This window comes from Pelobates fuscus, chromosome 8 (assembly GCF_036172605.1).
Source record: "Pelobates fuscus isolate aPelFus1 chromosome 8, aPelFus1.pri, whole genome shotgun sequence".
In the NCBI taxonomy this organism is placed as follows: domain Eukaryota; kingdom Metazoa; phylum Chordata; class Amphibia; order Anura; family Pelobatidae; genus Pelobates; species Pelobates fuscus.
In genome coordinates, this window is record NC_086324.1 from 54,919,256 (window position 1) to 54,937,342 (window position 18,087).

The following is an 18,087-nucleotide window of genomic DNA, read 5'->3' on the forward strand; positions in this document are numbered from 1 at the left end:
TTCTCTGTACGAGTAGGACATGCTTCTACCCAGCCTGAATAGGTGCACACAATTACCAGCAGGTAACGATGTCCACCCGATTTAGGCATCACTGTAAAGTCTATTTGTAGATCGGACATGGGGAGTCCCCCCATAAACTGGACTCCTGGTGGCTTTACTGGTCCTTGTCTTGCATTATTTTTAGCACACGTTACACATCTACGTACAATGGCCTGAGTCAAGTTGGACAATCTTGGTATGTAGAAATGTTTTCTGAGAGATTCTTCTGTACTGTCTCTCCCAGAATGTGTCCCGTTATGATAGTTCTGGACAATTTCTACTGCTAGTGATGCTGGTATGACTATTCTTCCATCTTCTAGCTGATACCACTTGTTCTCCAAATACTTTCCCGGTTCAGTCTTTAACCACTCCTCTTCTTGAGTTGTATAAACTGGAGTCCATTGAGACAGTGGGGTTGGTATTAGAGCAGCTATATGCCCCACATACTCCTGTCTTCCTGATTCAGCAGCACGCTTAGCTGCACTATCTGCCATCCGATTTCCCTTGGTTACATCACCATCTCCTCTCAGATGCGCTCGACAATGTATAATACCGACTTCTTTCGGCTCCCACACTGCTTCCAATAGTTGTAGGATTTCAGCTGCGTACTTGATTTCTTTGCCTTCTGAATTCAGTAGTCCTCTTTCTTTATACAAAGCTCCGTGGGCATGAGTGGTTAAAAACGCATACTTAGAGTCCGTATAGATATTTACTCTTAAACCTTCAGCCAATTGTAACGCTCGTGTTAGTGCTATCAATTCTGCCTTTTGTGCTGATGTTCCTTTTGCCAGTGGCCGAGCTTCTATCACCTTGTCTATTGTTGTTACTGCATATCCTGCATAGCGGATCCCTTCTTTCACATAACTACTGCCGTCGGTGTAATATTGAACATCGGGGTTCTGGATGGGAAAATCACGAAGATCTGGTCTACTTGAGAATACTTCATCCATTACTTCCAAACAATCATGTTGACTTTCAGTAGGTTGCGGCAAAAGGGTAGCTGGATTTAAGGTGTTTACAGTCTCTAAATGCACTCTTGGGTTTTCACACAACATTGCTTGATACTTGGTCATACGGCTATTACTAAACCAATGATTTCCTTTGTAATCCAGCAACGTCTGTACTGCATGTGGGACTCGTACATAAAGTTCTTGACCCAGAGTGAGTTTATCGGCTTCAGCTACTAGCAGGGCGGCTGCAGCTACGGCTCTTAGACAAGGTGGAAGTCCGCTGGCCACTGCATCCAGTTGCTTAGACATGTAGGCAACAGGTCTTTGCCATGATCCCAAGTACTGTGTCAATACTCCCACAGCCATTCTTCTTTGCTCATGTACATATAGGTAGAATGGTCGTGTGTGATCAGGTAGACCTAATGCTGGGGCACTCATCAAAGCCTTCTTCACATCTTCAAATGCCGTTTGCTGTTCTTGGGTCCATAAGAAGGGGTCGTGCTCTGTACCTTTGATGGCTGCGTACAGAGGTTTTGCCAATATCGCATAGCTGGGAATCCATATCCTACAGAAGCCTGCTGCCCCCAAGAATTCTCGCACTTGTCTTCTATTCTTGGGTATTGGTATTTGGCAGACAGCTTCTTTTCTCTCTGGCCCCATAATCCTTTGACCTTCAGAGATATGGAATCCCAGATACTTGACAGTTGGCAAACACAACTGAGCCTTCTTTCTGGACACCTTGTATCCTGCCTTCCAGAGAATGTGTAGTAGATCGTGCGTTGCTTGCTGACATTTTTCTTTTGTAACTGCTGCTATCAACAAGTCATCTACATACTGTAACAATACACACTCTCCTGGGATAGACTCGAAATCCAGTAGATCTTGACTTAGAGCTGAACCAAATAGGGTAGGTGAATTTTTAAACCCTTGGGGTAGTCTTGTCCAAGTCATTTGGCGTTTTGAGCCCGTTACAGCGTTCTCCCATTGGAAAGCGAAAATACATTGACTTTCTGCGGCAATTCGGAGGCAAAAGAAGGCATCTTTGAGGTCTAAGACTGTGAAGTAAGTAGCCCCGCCCGGAATTAAAGCAAGCAGGTTATATGGATTGGGTACAACTGGATGTATACTAACAACCGCATCATTGACTGCTCTCAAGTCCTGCACAGGTCGATACTCATCTGTACCGGGCTTTTGAACAGGCAGCAATGGGGTGTTCCAGGGGGAAGTACAGAATTTTAGGATACCATACCGTATGAACTTATCCAGATAGGATTGAATGTTCTTCTTAGCCTTCTGCGGGATGTGGTATTGTCTTAGGCTCACTGGATAAACCCCAAGTTTCAGTTCAATTTTTATAGGTGGAATATTGCGGGCCAGTCCTGGTGGGTTGTTCTCTGCCCAAACTCCTGGTATGTTGAATAATGTCTCATCACTCCTAGGGTTTTGGCTAGTCAACACTGTATAAAGTCGCCACTCTTCTTCCTTTGGTACGGATACAGTCATAATACCTGAAGGTCCATTAAACTTTAAGGATGTTGTTCCATTTGGTAGGAACGTAATCTGCGCTTGTAATTTTGATAGCATATCACGTCCCAGCAATTGGACTGGACATTCAGGCATATAAAGGAATTGATGTTTTACTACGTGGCCTCCCAATGTACAGAGTCGACTTTTAAGAACCGGTTTTTCAGCACTTCTTCCAGTTGCTCCTATCACAGTAATAGTCCTTCCAGATGGAGGAGCAACTAGATTAGTCACCACTGAATGTTCAGCACCAGTGTCGATCATGAACGCACTCCTTTTTCCCCCTATTGATACATCGACCATAGGCTCCGCTCGACCAAGGGGGATGGAGCCCGGTCGGTATCAATAGTCCTCCATGACCGTGTCAGCCAATCCTACAAAGTCCCTACCTTCTCTATCGCGGGACCTTTGCGCTGCTGGAATATACCTGTCTTCCCTAACACTTCCTCTGTTCCCATTACTCCCTCTATAACCATTACTCCCTCCGGGGCCTCCTCTACCTCTCGCTCTGCCTCTAAAGTTTCCGTAACCTGACCTAGGTCTGTCTCTCTCAGACTGTTCTCTTCGCGGACACTCATTTCTCCAATGCCCTTCTTCCTTACAGTAAGCGCACTGATTTCTACTTAGAGGTTCCTCATTCCACTTACTATCGCCTCTATCTGGGCCCCGTCTATCTACGCCTGCGATCGCTACCGCTAGCATATCAGCCTTTTTACGCATCTTGCGCTCTTCCTCTTTCTTACTTTCTGTATCCCTGTTCATATAAACCTTATTTGCTACCTCCATTAGTTGGGTGATGGACATACCTGCAAACCCTTCTAACTTTTGTAGCTTGCGCTTAATATCTCCGTATGCTTGGCTGACAAAGGCGGAGTTAACCATTCGGGAATTATCTGCGTCTTCCGGATTAAAGGGGGTATACAAGCGGTATGCCTCCAATAATCGGTCATAAAAGACACTGGGCGCTTCATCGCTTTTCTGGATCACCTCAACTGTCTTCGACATGTTAATGGCTTTCTTTTCTCCTGCTTTCATGCCAGCAATTATAGCGTCTCTATAGGCTCTGAGTTGAACCATATCAGCACCATTTACGTTCCAATCGGGATCAGTGTTGGGATAATGTGTTGCGGCCCATGCTGCTGGATTGGCTTGATTCAAAGCACGGGCTCTATCCTCTAGTGCTTTTATGGCTGCTTGATTTATTCTTGTCCTTTCCTCATTGTTAAATAAAGTCATTAGTAACTGCTGGCAATCAGCCCATGTCGGATTATGCGTCTGTACTATTGAGGTGAACAGATCAGTCATAGCTTGTGGTTTCTCAGTATACGAGGAATTATGGGTCTTCCAGTTTAAAAGATCGGTTGTGGTAAATGGGACATATACGAAGACTGGGTCAGCGTGTGCCATTTGACCTGCGGCATCGATATAAGCTGACCCGGGATTCAGACGAAGAGGCATCTGATAGTGCTTTAATTGTTGGGCACCAGTCAACTGTCGGGTTTGGATGGGGCTACGTAGAGAGGCGTCAGTCATGGGTTCCGGTCGGGGAGAGATAGGGTATGGGGATGTGGGAGGTTGGTTTTGGGAAAAGGTCGTAAATAAAACACTTCGAGTCGAGCTAGATGAAGCTTGACCGGAAGTCTGAAGTGGCGCCAAATCAGGATATTCGTTTCTAATGGGGGTGGGTTCTGGTTCCGGAAGGGGAGATTTAGTACGAGGGGGGGTGGATCCTGTACTGGAGGAGGAAGCGGAAGTGGATGAGGGTAATGAGGGGAGGGGTGCAGGGCTTCCTGCGTTTACGTCACTTCCTCTTAACGGAAAGTAAGGGGGCGGCAAAGGGATCTCGGACTCAGGGGGCGTGTCCAAAATGGGCCTAACACCGGTTCTAGTGGATGAACAAGTCCTAGCTACCATGAGGCGACACTGCTCCTCGTGGCATGTCTGGAGCCATTTTGGCGAGTCATTTACGGCCTGTCTCCAACAGTCAATATAAGGAAACTGGCCGTAAAGTTCAGGCCTACCCGATACAGCCACGTGTAAGCGCTGTACCAGAGTTGGATCCAAACTGCCACGTGGCGGCCATGCCGCAACCAAAGTAGGCCACTCCCTAGTGCACAAAGTAACTAAACGTACAGGAGACATCTTAACCCCAAAATCACAAGTTTTGAATCCCTTTTTAAAATTCTTCACCATACAACCTAAGGGATCCGGAATCGTTGACTGCGACGCACCCATACTTAACAATGGAACGTCGTCGACAACGAATACTATACACGCGTACTATTCAACAGTCACACCCGTTTCCTCTGGCAACAGCACCACGTGGTACGGTTACCAAGTGAAACGTACACAATAACAATAAACACTCAGGGAATTCCCGTACACACAGCTGTTAAACCAGTCACTATATAATCAATATTATGCCCTTTGGCGTAACTATACAGTCACCCACGCTATAATTCTCTATATACGAATTACCCGTCTATAACACACCCCAGTAACATCGTCTTTTACAAATAGCGGTTACAGTACGGTTAGCATAGGTCAAAGCACAAGTTAAGGTCACAATACAATTATTAGTGGTTATGGTGTTAAAACATGCAATGGACGACAGTGATTAGTACTTATATACAGTGTCAGTAAATATACAGGGTTATGGTACCGTGCACTATAATACAGCAACACACTATTAACACTCTCGCTAGACGGCTGAGCTCGCGCTATCTAACAAGATATACACTTTACTAAACAATCGTTAACACATTTACAATTCCCAACTAAACTATTGGCCAGTACCTTGATGGACTACCTAAAACAATCTACATACGTTTTGGTTAGCCACACTGCCCAATCACCACATATATAGCGAGCTAGAGGACCGAATTTACACAGACGCCTCTTAGTCGCACTATCAAAAGTCTAGTGGGTTCCAAATTTACACGCCTTCCCACTTAGCCCAGATAGGATGAGAACTAGCGAACCGAATTTACACAGACGCCGCTTAGTCTCCCGGTCCCTCCGACCTAGCGAACAAAATGTACACCCTAGAACGCTCGTCTAGACAAGACACCGGTGTCCGGCTAGGGCTATTTACACCAGAGCCCCGCCTGACTAACAGAATCAAACGGTCTGACTAAAGAGCGTTCGATCGAGCGGTGCGCCTTCGCTCCTTCCCTCCGACAGAGGGGGCAGATACACAGATTCAAAACCCCTTTGGGCCTACCGCACAATCGGTATACCCCTAGTGGGTCCTGCCGTCTAAAACAGCAGTTGTCTTACCTCCTCGTTCCTGAACCTGAGTTCACACTCATCGACGGGGACACCCCAGCACTTCTCACGTAGAGGCCGATGATCTCCTGGACAACGGCCCAGTGGCGCCGAGACGAAGGGAGGTCCACGCAGAAGTTCAGGGGTGCAGCCGTAGAGAACGTGGGCAAAGATAGACCGTCTCACGCCTCTGCCTCTCAGCTACCGTTGAACGATGAGCTTCCCGGCCAATGCACCAAATGATACCGGAGAAACTGACGGAAGCCAAGCACAGAGAGATGGACACAGGTTTCTTCAGGAAGGAAGAGATTCTTTATTGGATCACCGATCGGGACTCAGAGGGACTAGCGTCACCAAAATACAGCAAGTTCTGAGCCCCGGACAATAGTGCAGGCTCCTTATATAGGCATATAACTCCTCCCATATTAAGCTCCACCCGCACATTCTCTTAACCAATCAACACAAATAAGAATTAACTTCCTGTTTGACCGCATGGCTTGTCCAGCACAATGGAGGAGGGGAATACTATATCCTGTATTCTTGCACATGCTCCGTACACTACTGATCGTATCTTGCCTCGTGCAACCAACTGATCGATACGTCAGCATATGCACGTACACATGCCACGTGGTAATCTCGGCCTACTAAATTTATTTTTACCGAGATTCCACCACAGGATGAGATTTTACTACAGACACTAGGGTGACATTTTTTATATTAAGTAAATAAAAAAATAAAAAAAATATATATATATATATGTGTGTGTGTGTGTTGTTTTTCTTTGCTAGTCGAAAAGCTGAATAATGTTTTCCGTAGCTGGATATCTGCATTCCTTATCTATGAAATAATAGGTTTTGCTGATGGAGGAATTCTTCCAAAATATATATTGTGGGTTTTTGAGTCTATAAACCTTCCCTGAAAAAGTAAAATAAATTAAAACGTGTGTGTGTGTTTTATTTTATTCTTATAGATTGATTCAACTCTATATATTTAAAGCTAAAGTGCTTTAGTGAACTGGAGTGCTGCATATCCTGCAAGCAGGAAGTCACCCTCGCTCTACACAGAAGGGGTGCCCAAAGGGTAGATTCCCCAGATGTTTTAAAAACGACAGCTTTCATGAGGCTTTGTCATTAAAAATGTATGCTAAAGGCATGCAAAGCATCATGGGTGTTGTAATTCTACAACATCTAGGGAACTACCGTTTGTGCACCCCTGCTCTATATCAATAGTAACCTATACAAAATGTACTTTGGCAGCTGTTTTGAAAGTAAAACTCCTTATAGGGCACACTTGTTACGATAACCACTACAGCTTGTAGCAGTGATGCAAGCAGTGGCGTACACACGCCCCATGGGGCCCCGGGGTGAAAATTGATCCGTGGGCCCCCCTTACTCTGCGCATGCCGGGGCCGCAACACATGGCGGTGGGCACCTGGTCGCAGGGCTGCGACACCTGCGACCGCGGTATGTACGCCAGTGCATGCAGATACACATACACTTAAAGGACCACTACAGACACCCAGATCACGTCAGCTCAATGAAGTGGTCTGGGTGCCAGGTCCCTCTAGTGTTAACCCTGCAGCTGAAAACATAGCAGATTCAGAAAAACTACTATGTTTCACTGAGGGTTAATCCAGCCTCTAGTGGCTGTCTCATTGGCAGCTGCTAGAGGCGCTTTCCCCGATTCTCACTGTTAATATTCGGAGCTGACAAGCGTATCGGGGCGGAGGGATCCCCAGCGCCAAGGGAGTCCGGCGCTGGAGAAAGGTAAGTGCTGAAGGGGCTTTGAACACACACACACTAGCTAACAGACACACATTTACTGACAAAGACACACTCACAGACATACATACAGACATACATACACACTCACTTACAAAACATACACTCTCACTGACAAAAACACACTAACAGACACACACAGTAACACATTCACTGACACACACTCAATAACAGACACACACAAACTAACACACAGTAACACACACACACAAAAACTAACACACTCACTAGCAGACACACACACAGTAACACACACACACTGACACAAAAAACTAACACTAACACACACTCTAATACTAACACACATACACACACACACTCTAATACTAACACACATACACACAAACTCTCATACTAACACACATACACATTTTTTTTTAAATGTGATCCCCCAGCCTCCCTACCTTTTGGGAGTGCTGAGGGAATTCCCTGGGGTCCAGTGGGGCTGACCGGCGTGCGAGGGAGCACTCTCCCTGGCTGAGCGCTCTCTGCATCCCAATTGTCTAAATTGTGCAGTTGGTGTTTTGTCTGTGTCTCTGTTTTGGTATCCCACGTGCGCCACTTACTGATGCCGGAGCCGGAATATGACCAGCATCAGTGCGGTGTACGTGGGAGCTGGGCAGAGAGCGCTCAGCCAAGGAGAGTGCTCCCTCGTGCTGCCGCCAGCCCGGTGACACCAGGACCAGCCTCGGGGGGCCCTGAGGTGGCCAGCTCCTGGGCCCCCCTGGAAAAGAGTCTGGCCACACTGGTGTACATACCGGGTCGCAGGGTCGCAGGGTATGTACGCCACTGGATGCAAGTATTCTACAGTTGCATAATACTGGCCATGATAGAAAGGTGTTTAAACACACAGTGCATCACAGTTTGCACTGTATGGTGCTACAGAGCAGTCAGGGTGCCCAAGATGACCGATATCCACCGCCGAAAGTGCTATGGGGCCATGAGCATTAGAACTGGACCATGGAGCAATGAAGGTTGCTTAGTCTGATGATTCACATTTTCTTTTAAATCAGATGGATGGCTGGGTGTGTGTGAGTCAATTACCTGGGGAAGAGATGGCAACAGGATGCGCTATGGGAAGAAGGCAGGCCAGCGGAGGCAGTGCCATGCACATGGTATTGTTTGCTGGGAAACGGTCCCTGTATTCATATTAATGTTACTTTAGCACATACCACCTACTTAGAGATTGTTGCAGACCACTCACATTATTATTATTTTATTATTTATATAGCGCCAACGAATTCCGTAGCGCTGTACACATCTCTTCATGGTAATGCTGTACCCTGGTGTCAGTGGCCTCTTTCAACAGGATAATGCACCCTGCCACACTGCACAAAATTGTCCTGGAATGGTGTGAGGAATATGACAAAGAATTCAACATTGCATTGTCCTCCAAATTCGCCAGATCTCAATCCATGGAGACCTTACCTTGCAACTTGTAGTCATTAAAGGATGTCTTGGTGCCAGATACCACAGGAAACGTTCAGAGGCCTTGTTTTGGCAGCATGAGGGGGGACCTTCACGATATTAGGCAGGTGGTTTTAATTTTGTGGCTCATCAGTGCATATACTACCTAGTAGCACTTGCAACTTAACATTTGTCTTCTAAATGCATAAAGAACTCATAGTGATCTTGAGAAATGGGGCCAAAGTATCTCTGCAGCCTCCCATGAGTTCACAGGGTACCAGTTTGTTACAGCTGCTGCGTTGTGGATTTTTAGCAGTTCCCTTGATGACTCATAGAGAAGCAACGGATACACACCTGGTATTGAGCATTACCATAGTTTGTAAAGTGAAGCCAGAGGCAAAATGGATTTCTCTATTGAATCTATTCATGTCTGAAGCCACTAGTGCAGTGATGGCGAACCTATGGCACACGTGCCACAGGTGGCACGCTGGGCCCTCTCTGTGGGCACGCGGCCATAGGTTTGCCATCACTGCAGAGTAGGCACCTGCCTGCACGAAACGGCAGGCGCCTACTCTGCTTCCGGGTCGGGAGGCAGGGGGAGGGATCTTTGTAGCAGCTCCCCTGTCCTCCCGCGAGCAAGCTGTGTGGAGCCTTGCCTCGCATTACCATGGCAACGCTCCACACAGCATCGCGCGGGAGGAAAGGGGAGCTGCTTCGTAGATCCCTCCCCCTGCCTCCCGACCCGGAAGCAGTACTTACCACCACCGGACCACCAGGGGTGTCCCCCCCCCCCTTCCTTCATTAAAGGTAAGAAGAGGGAAGGGAGGAGATAATTTAATATACTTGTTTTTTTTAACGTTTACCCCCCCCACACACTTCACCCCTACTCCCCAGCAGTACCCCTACCCCCCCCACAGCACCCCTACCCCCCCCACAGCACCCCTACCCCCACACAGACAGCACCCCTACCCCCCCCCACAGCACCCCTACCCCCCACACAGCACCCCTACCCCCCCACACACAGCACCCCTACCCCCCCACACACAGCACCCCTACACCCCACACAGCACCCCTACACCCCACACAGCACCCCTACCCCCCCCCACAGCACCCCTACCCCCCACACAGCACCCCTACCCCCCCACACACAGCACCCCTACCCCCCCACACACAGCACCCCTACACCCCACACAGCACCCCTACACCCCACACAGCACCCCTACCCCCCCCACAGCACCCCTACCCCCCACACAGCACCCCTACCCCCCCACACACAGCACCCCTACCCCCAGCAGTACCCCTACACCCCACACAGCACCCCTACCCTCCACACAGACAGCACCCCTACCCCCCACACAGACAGCACCCCTACCCCCCACACAGCACCCCTACCCCCCCCACAGACAGCACCCCTACCCCCCACACAGCACCCCTACCCCCCCCACAGCACCCCTACCCCCCACACAGCACCCCTACCCCCCCACACACAGCACCCCTACCCCCAGCAGTACCCCTACACCCCACACAGCACCCCTACCCTTCACACAGACAGCACCCCTACCCCCCACACAGACAGCACCCCTACCCCCCACACAGCACCCCTACCCCCCACACAGACAGCACCCCTACCCCCCACACAGACAGCACCCCTACCCCCCCCAGCACCCCTACCCCCCACACAGCACCCCTACACCCCCCAGCAGTACCCCTACACCCCCCAGCAGGACCCCTACCCCCACACACAGCACCCCTACCCCCCACACACAGCACCCCTACTCCCCAGCAGTACCCCTACACCCCTCACACACACACACACACACAGCAACCCTCACACACAGTACCTCACACAAACACATACACTACACCCCTCAATGCAGTCTGTGTTTGTGCGTGTATTCAGCAGTCTGTGTGTGTGTATTCAGCAGTGTGTGTGTGTGTGTGTGTATTCAGCAGTGGGTGTATGTATTCAGCAGTCTGTGTGTGTACTCAGCAGACTGTCTGTATGTGTATTCAGACGACTGTCTGTATGTGTATTCATCAGTCTCTATATTCAGAAGTTGTGTGTGTGTGTGTGTGTGTGTGTGTATATATATATATTCAGCAGACTGTGTGTATGTATTGCATTTGTTGGAGATACTAATAAATATAAGCTTAATTGTATCTATTTATATCATTAATTAAAATTTATATCATTGAACTCTCTGTTGTTGTGTTCTTTTAAAACAAAAGTTGTTAATTAGTTCGGACAACAGTATGAGTTTTTCTTTCTAAACTTAAACCTCAATATTCAGGTTTAATTGCCATGTTGGCACTTTAAGGAAAAAAATTTGGCATGTATTGCGGTTTGGGCACTCGGGTTCAAAAAGGTTTGCCATGACTGCCCTAGTGCCCGTTAGTTTTCTGTATTATGAATACAGAACTTCCTGTTCTTCTCATCAATGCACTAAAACATGCCTTTCCGAAACAGATTAGCAAATGGCAAGCAAGGGGCAAGGTTGAGGGTGTCCCAACGAACCTTGGTTTTGGTCAATAATTGGAAACGGTTTGTTGAAGAACCAGTGAACAATGCCACTATATCAGCAAGTAGTGGTTAAAGTGCCATAATTGCATTTAAGGTAAGAATAAAGAATATCTCTTAAGCGCCCATAGATGGGGTTTTAAAAGTGGTAGATTGACATGCCGCCGCCCCCCCCCCCCCCCCCCCCCCCAAAAAAAAAAATTCACATTTAAGGATTTTGTGCTAGGCATTCTTGGGTTTACAATTGTTGAGTATGGGGGAGATACAGCCTACTATGTGGTCATAGCAGGAAAGTCACATGGTCAGGGTGGCCCTGCCTGCATCACACCTGCTGATCCAGGTATTTTAGAAAACACTTTACCACAATGTACTAGTTCTGTTTAACGGCTCAAAATTTGGGCAGTGGAATGTAATCTAAACAAATTCTACTTTAATAGCAGGAGTTGAAGGGCTATTCAATGTAAGCACTGAGTAACACATGCATTTTATTAGGAGACCTATTTGTATCCACTCCAAGTGTATCTGATGAAACCATCATAGCCACCGTATGTTATATCTCAAATATTTATTTATCATTGAATTCTGAATTGTAGGAATTAGTCAAGGCACCTATTTATTCATTTTTGTAGGTTAGTACATGGTAATTTGTACAGAGATTATCAAGGATCAGATTTGATCAGCCAGAGGCCATCCAGCTGTTTATTTCAGCTCCCATCACACAAAGCGTGAACTAAATAGACTTTCACTTTAGTGTGGTTAAGCTGTGGTGTAACGGGGCATGTTAATGTAGTAGTTTTGAGGCATAGATCATGTCCATTTTTTTCTAGCAATGCAAGATATTGAGGCTTTAGAGAAATGGCAAGGTTTACATTTGAGAACTCTTGTGGCTGTCGGACTTTCTCAAAATCTAAGGTCTATATGCATTCAGCATCAACATGATTATGTCAAATGGTGTTAGTGCTTCATAAGATTCAAAGCTGCTCTATAGGAAATTATATTGGTGGGGTAGGTTCCAAATGCTTCTCTATGAAGGTATTAGACTGGACCATGAGCAATCACATCTGATCTTATTGATGAGTACAGGTAACTTGTTTTTCCCCACTTCCTAACACCAAGAATGGGGGCTGCTCATCCCAGTAAATACTTCAATGACATTCACCAAGAGGATGAATTCTCACTTAATAAATACATACATAGTTTAATTCTAGCTCTTTTGGACACTTTTTTTTTTTTACACCACACACAGAAACCCCAGCTTACATAACACTGTCTAATCAGAGATGAAAACCACAAACAAAAAGTAATCTTCAACATTCTACTCAACTATGTAGAGTGAGATTTTAAGACAGTCACCCGTAGCTTGGCTTGCATTTCAAATAAGCTTTAATTTAAGAAGGTACAGACAGGTGGCTGGGGCTCATAATCTAGTTAAAACATTAATATATAGAATACAATGTTAAAGGTTTTGATGTCTGGAGAACCCTTAAGAGTTAATAAGTAGTTATGGGCACTGATTGACCCAAGAACGAGTCTCAGAGGTTCCTCTAAGACCACAGTCACCTAAATGAAGGTACATTGCAGGACAGTAATGGCCTATCCCAATCAAGGCAAACCAGTCTAAATTTTGCCAGTCCCATTTGGAAGGGAATTGGAGAAGGTCTAGATTGTTGTGTGCCTTGAGGACTAATTCAGGAAACCATGCCTTACCCAAACTCTGTCATCTGTATATGAAAAGAAAGTCCACTATATTCCTTTATGTAATGCATTTTGTTTTTGCAATTTAGTGAACCAGAGCAGTCACTTAATATCCAGCTGAGGGTGATGGGACCAAGTAAAAGCAATTTGACCACCTGTTTCCATGACAGAAATCAAAGCATATTAGGAACTCCAGTAGGAGTAGCATTAAAATCAACGCAAGATATACACACACACAAAACAGGATTAGTAACTAAAGTGTGAAGAGCAATATAGTGGAAATGAAAATTTATGCAAATTAGGGTTTTAATTTTGCCTATTGTGACCTTAAGTTTGAAATGCATTTTAAGTTACCAGCAATAAAACATAGAGCATAACAAAATTACTAGTAATGTGCGAGATTCCAAAGAACACACGTAAGAAGTTAAATTGATACATATGCTTGGGGGAGGAAAAAAGAGAAAGAGAAAGAGGAAAAAAAAAAAAATATATAAAAAAACCCACACAGGCTCACCACTTTTTTTTTTTTTAAGCTTGCTGCCCACCCCATGAAAAATGTGAAATCTATATCTCTTATAACTAACCAGTGTTAGCAAACTAGTTCTACACGCTGCTTTTTAAATAATACGTTGTAGAGACAGTTTACAAGAAAATTACCTGAAAAGTAGGCTTTATTTAGTGATATTTACATAAGATAAAGTGAGGCATGGTAGCCATTTAAGTCAAAAAGTAGAAACATATAAATACATATATATTTTCGTACAAAAATGATATTTACAAAAATTTATATATAACATTGCAGACTTCATTTGTGGATAGTTTAACATGCACATAAAAAAACCCCACTAAATTATAAAATATTAAGGTCATACATGGTATTGAATTTCAAAGTACACATTATGCAGCAATTTTTAGAATCCCTGGAAGATTGGGAAGCAAAAAAAAAAAAATAAAGATTCCCCCCCACATAATCTACATTACTTACAATATATTGTAAAGACCTTTTATGTGAGAATACAAATGAAATCGAAACATACTAGATGTGCACATAACACAACATTATGACCTGAACGGGTGGAACCTGGTTTCAGAATTTATTTTAACACCTGATCTGACTAATTTGTTTTTAAGAGTTTATTAAATGCAAACAATAAGGTATTTTAACTCCATAGTACCATAGGTAAACAAATTATCAATCCTATTTTGTATAAAAATCTACTTCATTACCAATCTATAACAGATAACCTGGGAGGAGGGCCTTGTGCATTTTTCAGTGGCACCCCACATGTTGGTAAACTACATTTACCATTCATGGAAAAATCGAAAAATATGTCTAGTAGTATACTTTTAAAAAATAAAAATTCAAAAATAAATTTTTTTTAAAAATGAGGTACTCATTTTTAATCATTTGCTAGTGTCCCTTTCCAAATATATTACATACAGCTTGAGGAACAGAGTCAAGTCACACAAAGTGTTAAAGTGTTGGGAGTTATTCATTATTTTGCTTGACCATTAACCACTGTCTTGTTAGGGTTACGAAGATATAAGGAAAATAAATATTCCCAAAACCTCAGTTTATTATGGTTTGAGCATTTCTATTGCAATATTAAGAACATTACGGATTTTGCTCTCCCCCCAGACCAGATGGAAGCAAGTGTGGAGAACAGAATCTGTAAGAATGTTCGGCATTTGTTTGAAGGAGAAGCCATTAACCCTTTCTGGGACATACAAGACAAGAGCATCTGGTTTCTTCAAATTGAATTTTGATTATTCAACTCCATGTTGGTGTAAAATAAAAAAAAAGTCTAATTTTAAAATACTCAACTGAGTAAATAAATATGGTGGCATCACTAAAGCTGTACCATACACAAAAAAATAATCCTGTATTAAAAGTTGTTACATCGCATGGCTTGTTGACCTAACAGTAGGGAGACAGCACCAAAATGCTTTATTTGCCCAGCTGCTGGCAAATGAAGGGGGAACTTTTAATTAACTGCCTGCAGGGTGCTTAAGGGACCCAAGTATTTACAATTCACAAGCCTTGATCTGCTAGGTAAACAGAAAAATCCTATTCTGGCAGCTGAGCAAATGGCAAGAATGTCACCTCTTCTCCTCTACTTATGCTGTATACCAACACAATGTTACCAGAATTTCTTTTAACCCTTTAGCTTCTGGAGAAACCTTTGCATGGCATATATAGACTATACAAGCACAAGTCCCCTCCCCCCCTATATTTCTGTTAGATTGAATACATGAAGACAGATTTCAGTTCTCAAGGTGCTGCCAAGAACCCTTTACACATTGTGTCCGCATTAGTACCCATTATATGATAAAATGACTGAAGAAATAACAATAAGGGTTCCTACACAATCACTTTGTGTATTCTACCTTTAAGTGACTATGCATGGTAACATTTCAGAGTATTACGGTACACAAAAATAAAAATTCCATAAAACCATTGTCCAACTTTGAATAATTCCAGTACATGATTGTAGAGTTTCCTAGCCCACATTGTAGCATTTTTCAGAAAAGGAAATGGTGTGTCAACAGTGCTGCCTGGGGAAGACCAATAAGTTGCAGTCTATTTAAAAAAATAAAATACAAAAATCAATTTAGTTCAGCCCCCCCCCCCATAACAGGAAGGGGCAACAGTCTGTGGGTTCATACAGCTGTCTCCCCCTTATTGTTACTTAGCCTGTGGTAGAACCTGCGCCAGGACTGCAGGGTCTTACCAGACCAGATCCAAAAACTAGATGTGATTCCTACAATCATGGTCATCAAGTACTTTATCATGAAGACTGTGAAGTCTGGGCTCATGGGGGCAAAGTTATGACTGGGACATGGCACAGCAAAGCTCTTACAGGTCTGCATGAGCCAGGTCTTCTCCCAAGAGTCTCTGAAGGCCTGCTCATAGAAGTAACAGGCTAGCACGATGGTGGCTGGCACCGTGTATAGCACACTGAACACCCCTATCCTCACCATCAATCTCTCCAGCTTCTCAGTCTTGGTGCCATCATGTTTCATGATGGTCCTTATGCGAAATAAGGACACAAAGCCAGCCAGCAGAAATGAGGTTCCAATGAACAAGTAGACAAAGAGGGGAGCCAACACAAAACCTCTGAGGGAGTCCACACTGTTGATGCCCACATAGCACACACCACTTAAGATATCTCCATCCACCTTGCCCATTGCTAGGATAGTGATTGTTTTGATGGCTGGCACTGCCCAGGCAGCCAGGTGGAAGTACTGAGAGTTGGCCTCAATGGCTTCATGGCCCCACTTCATACCTGCTGCCAGAAACCAGGTTAGAGACAGGATGACCCACCATATGGAGCTTGCCATGCCAAAGAAGTAGAGGATCATGAAGAGAATGGTGCAGCCCTCCTTCTTGGTGCCTTGAGCAACAGTTCGGTAGGTGTCCTCAGAAAAGCTCTCCAGACACACAGCTTTCTCCTTGAGGAGGAACCCAGCTCCATAGGCCACTGCCACCATGAAGTAGCAGCCAGACAGGAAGATGATGGGTCTCTCGGGGTAGCTAAAGCGCCTCATGTCAACCAGGTAGGTGAGCACTGTGAAGAGGGTCGAGATGGCACATAGGATAGCCCAGATACCCACCCAGAGCCGGGCAAAGCGCACCTCCTCCTCCTTGAAGTACATAAGTCCATTGGCTTTGGTGGGCTCACAGGGGGCCCCGCAGTCTTTCTCCCCTAGGAAGCGGTAGCTCAGGTAAGGGGGCACTTTGAGCTGTCTGGGGCAGGTGAATCCCCGCGTGTTGTGCGGGTGGAAGGTGATGATATCAGGTAGGTACGGTGTGGGGTTGGCTGTGGGTCCAGACGGCGTGTCCGAGGTGTTCTGCCCCACGCAGATCTCGTTGGCCCCCTGCACGGGGAAGTTCTCGCAGCGCAGCCTCTCGGGCCACTGGAAGCCGAACTTGTTCATCAAGGCCTCGCAGCCCTGCCTGGCTCTCTCACAGAGCGACCGGCACGGGGGGATGGCCTGCTCCAGCACCGTGCACACCGGGGCGTACATGGAGCACAGGAAGAAGCGCAGCTCGGCCGAGCACTGCACCTTGACCAGCGGGTAGAACTGGTGCACCTCCAGCCCGGCGTCCTCCTGGTTGGTGTGGCCCAGCAGGTTCGGCATGATGGTCTGATTGTAGGCGATGTCTGTGCACAGCGGGATGGAGATCGGCTGGCAGAAGCCGTGATCCGGTACAGAGATCCCCTTCTCCCCATGGTACTGCTGGGCGGCTGAACCAGGTGGGGTCACTTGGAGCAGCAGGGCAATGCTGCAGAGCAGGAAGCCCGAATACAGCATGCTGAACCGGACAGAGAGCCCGCGCTTCCACAGAGGGTCCGGACAGCAACAAGTGGGAATCTCTGCACCGCTCCAGACAGACAGCAGGGGGCGCTAGATGGGTGCAGAGAGCAGCCAAAACTCCAGCTTATTCTCCTCTGTTAAATCCTCGCTGGAATCTGCAAAACAAGGAGAACTTCAGCTGCCTTCAAGAACCATGGAATTCAAACTGCTCTGCTCCAGCGCTGCGGCCGCTTTAAATCAGCCTCAAACTGCAACTTTGTTTCTAACGGGATTCAGAACATTCTAAGAACTGCCTTCAGCCAATCACAGACTGCTCTGCGGGACCCCGTGCTCCTCTACTTATAAGAGGGCGTCACACGGCTGGAAAGAAAGGAGGCGTGGTCTCCGCCAAGTTCCATAACCACGCCCTCACACGGAGCGCTTCTTCCAGACGCCCCATTCACAAACCCGAAGTAGACGAAAGCCAGCCAGGCGGGGCTTGTCTGCTGGCCAATCATCTGCTTTGTTTTTCTTTAGAGCTCATGCCCTGATAGGTTGATCAGAGAGGGGGTAAAAGAGGGGAGGTTTGGTGTTGGAATCTGAACAA

At 46.0% G+C, this 18,087-nt stretch overlaps 1 protein-coding gene across 1 annotated transcript; it reads right to left on the minus strand.

Moving 5' to 3' along the window:
• Positions 1 to 13,961: 13,961 nt before the first annotated feature.
• FZD7 (frizzled class receptor 7) lies at positions 13,962 to 17,834 on the minus strand. Its single transcript, XM_063429845.1, has one exon. The coding sequence runs from the start codon at positions 17,496 to 17,498 to the stop codon at positions 15,843 to 15,845; it is 1,656 nt and encodes a 551-aa protein (XP_063285915.1). The 5' UTR covers positions 17,499 to 17,834; the 3' UTR covers positions 13,962 to 15,842.
• Between the last annotated feature and the right edge of the window lie 253 nt (positions 17,835 to 18,087).